Source organism: Carya illinoinensis, chromosome 8 (assembly GCF_018687715.1).
Source record: "Carya illinoinensis cultivar Pawnee chromosome 8, C.illinoinensisPawnee_v1, whole genome shotgun sequence".
Taxonomy (NCBI): Eukaryota; Viridiplantae; Streptophyta; class Magnoliopsida; order Fagales; family Juglandaceae; genus Carya; species Carya illinoinensis.
This window is the reverse complement of record NC_056759.1, coordinates 33,951,900-33,956,066: the sequence shown is the minus strand read 5'-3', so window position 1 is coordinate 33,956,066 and position 4,167 is coordinate 33,951,900. Positions and strand designations below refer to the sequence as shown.

The window sequence follows — 4,167 nt, the reverse complement described above, 5'->3', positions numbered from 1 at the left end:
TTATTTACAAGTTGACATGACACATCTACATTATTGATATAATACAATTTAATATACAAAATTTAAATTTATTACATCAACAATATGTAGTGTATACTCTGTACCCTTTTTTTAGATATAATTATTCTTTGAGCAAAAGTGAATTTATGATTTTTTTTTTTTTTAAAAAAGTGAATTTATGTGAAAGCAAAAAGTGTAAGGGCATAATAGTAATTATGCAAGGCACCACAGATGCAGCTGCGAAGTTGCGTAGGCTATGAATATGTGTTTGATTTTATTTATTTATTTATTTATTTAATTATTTGGTATTCGGGAGAGTTGAGATTTGAGAAGGCGTAGGCGATAATAAAGAGTAGAACGTTGTTGCAGAAAGAAACTGTCCCTACGGCTCTGTGTGGCGTATATATATATAAGCTGAAATATAAAAACAAAGGAAAACATTTTCATTGTTTTCCGGTTCTTTCTTCCTCTCTTCCCAGGTACTTAACTTCCCTCCTCCCCCCCCCCCCCCCCTCCCCCTTCTCTCTCTCTGTGCGATGAATTTATAATTTTCAAAAAATATATTATATATGAAGTATATATTTTTTCATGTTTCTTTCTGGGTTTCATTTTTTGAAATTCTTGGAAATATTGCTCTGTAAAATTTTTCTGGTGTAAATTGTAGATTTCTGTCTCAAAATCTATAGCTGTTTTTTTATTTGATTTATTTATTTTTTTTAACTTTTATGAAAAAATTGGAATTCAAATAAAATGTTATTCGTACAACGGATGATTTTTGTAACTATTTGTTCCATTACTTTTTTTGGTTTAAATTCTAACGTGTTTTGAATAAGTTATAGAGCAAGTCTGGGATTTGATTTTTTTTGTTTTGTTTTTGTTTTTGTTTTGTTTTGTTTTTATTTTTTTTGGCTCTTTTGTGTTTTTGATTTCTTTGCTGAAACAGATCAATAATAGGAAATTTTTGCCACCCCATTTGAATAGTATACCGTAAGCTAGAAACGGAAAAATTTAAAGTCAAAGAATCATTTTATTGATTTCTATATGCGATTCGATTTGATATCGATTGGTGGAATTCATGAATCTTGATAATGTTTATGTGATTGGATTTAAGTAATTGGGGTTTTGCAAATTTTTGTATTTTAGGCGCAAGAACAGATGGTGAGGGGAGGGAAGGTTGGTTGCAAGAGAAATTTCAACAGAAGGGTTCGGTCCAAAGATAGGGGTTCAGATGATTCGGATGAGGATTATGTGGTTTCAGATGAAGAACATGAGGTATCAGATGGTTGGGAAGAGGATTGTTGCTCTTCTGTAGATGGGTATGCATCAGAAGAGAGTTTTGGTAGTTTTGTTGAGGAGGAGGAGGAGGAGGAAGAAGAAGAAGAAGAGGAGGAGAGGAAGGTTGTTAGATCAAAGGTTAGATCAAGAGTGCAAAAGAGTATTTCAGGTCATCAGAAAGTTGGGGTAAAAATGGTGAGAAAAAGGAGAAGAGTTAGGTATGATGAAGAAGAAGATGCGGATGAGGATTATGAGGTTGAGGACGAAGAGGATGATGAGGAGGATGAGGAATATATGCTGGATGAAGAAGATGAATCAGTGGGGAGAAAGAGGAGAGATAATATGAAAGTGCGTAAGCGAGGTTCACGGAAAAAGACTTCGGTAAGGGGTCAGAAAAGGAAGAGGAAATCTAAAGTAACGAAAAAGCCTTTGAAAAAGAAAAGAAGAAAGAATATTGGGTCAAGAAGGAAAGTGCAATATGATGGTGACGAGGATGGTGGTAGTGAGTTTGTTAATAACAGATCGGTTGCAACAAAAAAGAGCAAGAAAAAACCAGGTCCAAAAAAGAGGAGGTATGTTGCACCTTTAGATTCTGATTATGTGTCTTCTGGATCATCCGATTATGACTTCACCCTTTCTGGGGAAGATAAGCATACCATCTCTGAAGAAGAGAGACAGCAAGTGAGAGAAGCCAGAGAACTTTGTGGAAATTTACGAGGTAGTTTGAGGCGTTTGTCTTTTCCAAGCAGAATTCAGGAGGTTGGAGATTTTCATCAGCAAAGACAAACTCAGTTAGGGAAGGGTAAGGACAAGTTAGAGGAACATTCGGGACAGAAGGGTAAGGAGAAAGTGGAGGAAGTGAGGACTGAGGTGGGAAAGCAGCTATGTGGAATTTGCCTGTCTGAAGAAGATAAAAGAAGAGTAAGGGGAACATTGGACTGTTGCTCTCACTATTTTTGTTTTGCTTGCATCATGGAGTGGGCAAAAGTGGAATCTCGTTGCCCTTTATGCAAACAGAGGTTCAAGACAGTTAGTAAGTCTGCCAAGTCGATCATAGGAATTGATTTGAGAGAAGTGTTGATTGAAGTCCCTGAGCGCGATCAGGTATCTTAGAGTTTTCCTCTTGCTGTTTTTGTGCCTTTTGATTTTGCATTTCTAGTTATTTTCTTATCTGAGTTAGGTTCACTGCTTTATACAGGTTTATCAACCCTCTGAGGAAGAACTCAGGAGTTACCTTGATCCATATGAGAATGTGATTTGTACAGAATGCCATGAAGGTGGGGATGATGGTCTCATGTTGCTGTGTGATATCTGTGATTCACCTGCTCACACTTATTGTGTTGGACTTGGGCGAGAAGTTCCTGCAGGTAATTGGTATTGTGATGGTTGTAGACCCGTTGCCCTGGCATCACCAAGTTCCCGAGTGCAAGATCATTTGTCAGATCAAAGGGCTAGAAGCAACAGCTTATCTAATAGACCACCGCATTCCATAAATGTAAGGGAAAGCTTAGACCTCAATTCAATGTCCTCGCCTTGTACACCATTTGCCCAAGGATTTGGGAATCTTTCATCTCCCAGATTTCCTGTTGGAGATTCTCTGGCAGCTTCTCCAGCATCAGGAGCAGGGGCACCAACTCTATCAGGAAGACGTTGGATACATCGTCACATTCAACAACTCCTTTCCCTCAATAGAATGAATTCTATGGCTGGTAGAACTGCTGGGACTTCAGCTGCTAATTCAAGTAGTGATTTTTTAAATTCTCAAAGTAATCAAGATCGAGACGGAGATACTACAATTCAGCAAACAAGGACGCAAGAAAAGGAGACAGCATATCATGCATTCTTTGAGGATAGATTACAGGACATTCCCTCTCCATCATTTCAGAACAGGGATTTACATTCATCAGCAATAAGCTTTTTGAGAAGACAAGCAGCACAGGACCAGACTGCTACAACTACTGACAGTTCTTTGAATGGGACATTATGTCCTGAACCTTTAGGAATGAACATAACGGGTTATGAGGAACTCCATCAATGCAGCAGATCATCAAACATTGGGTATAATGGTAGTGTGCCACCTTATACAGTCAGAGAGGGGATCGAGTTTCATGTGGCGAAGGAACAATTGCAATCTACAGTTAAAAAACATTTGAAGAACTTGGCCCGAGATATTGATTTAGGTATGCAAAGTTTTACATTCTTATGTCAACATTGTGTAGTCTATAAATGTTTTACACAAGAATTGTATAGTCTGCGAGTAAAACAAACACAATTCGATTATCAAATCTTTGCTTCAGAAACACTGAAACAACTCATCCATGTTCAACATAAGAATGTCATCTGTTAAGCTCCTCACGAAGCATTATATTTTGATATGTTGATTTCTTATTATCTACTATGTGCGTGCAAAAGCTCAAACTGCACTTGTTCATTTGATTCAGCTAACGGTACTTTCAAGGACATAGCAAGGAGTTCCACACACACCATATTAGCTGCATGCGGCCTCGAGCATAGGAGGAATGAGGCTTATTTCCCTGTTCCCCAACCATCAGTTTGTTCCCACATAGAATTAATGGCGGGTGGACAGACTAGTCTGATGAAAGGTTGCTGCTCTTCTTGCTTCGATTCTTTTGTAGGGGATGTAGTGAAGAGGATCATGGACACAAGAATGCCATCATCATCATGGTTGAGTCTAGGCCTTTAGGGATTTGATGCGGCCGGCACGGCATGGGGCAAACCATTTTTTGCTAATGCTAGGAGTTAGAGAAGGATCTGTGGTTAAGGTGTCTATAGTGATGATTCGCTGACATTGAACATTAAAGGAAACCATTCTCATTGGATCATTTTTCTGTTAATTTTTTAACTATTCTTAATGAACATAAAATTCCTCGA

The 4,167-nt window shown here is 38.0% G+C and overlaps 1 protein-coding gene across 1 annotated transcript; it reads left to right on the top strand.

Annotated features, from left to right (window-relative positions):
- The first annotated feature begins 296 nt into the window (after window positions 1-296).
- On the top strand, window positions 297-4,167 carry LOC122318242 (bromodomain adjacent to zinc finger domain protein 1A). The gene is made up of 4 exons (XM_043135448.1): window positions 297-479; window positions 1,144-2,379; window positions 2,474-3,455; window positions 3,717-4,167. The coding sequence occupies exons 2-4, from the start codon at window positions 1,156-1,158 to the stop codon at window positions 3,977-3,979; spliced, it is 2,469 nt and encodes an 822-aa protein (XP_042991382.1). The 5' UTR covers window positions 297-479; window positions 1,144-1,155; the 3' UTR covers window positions 3,980-4,167.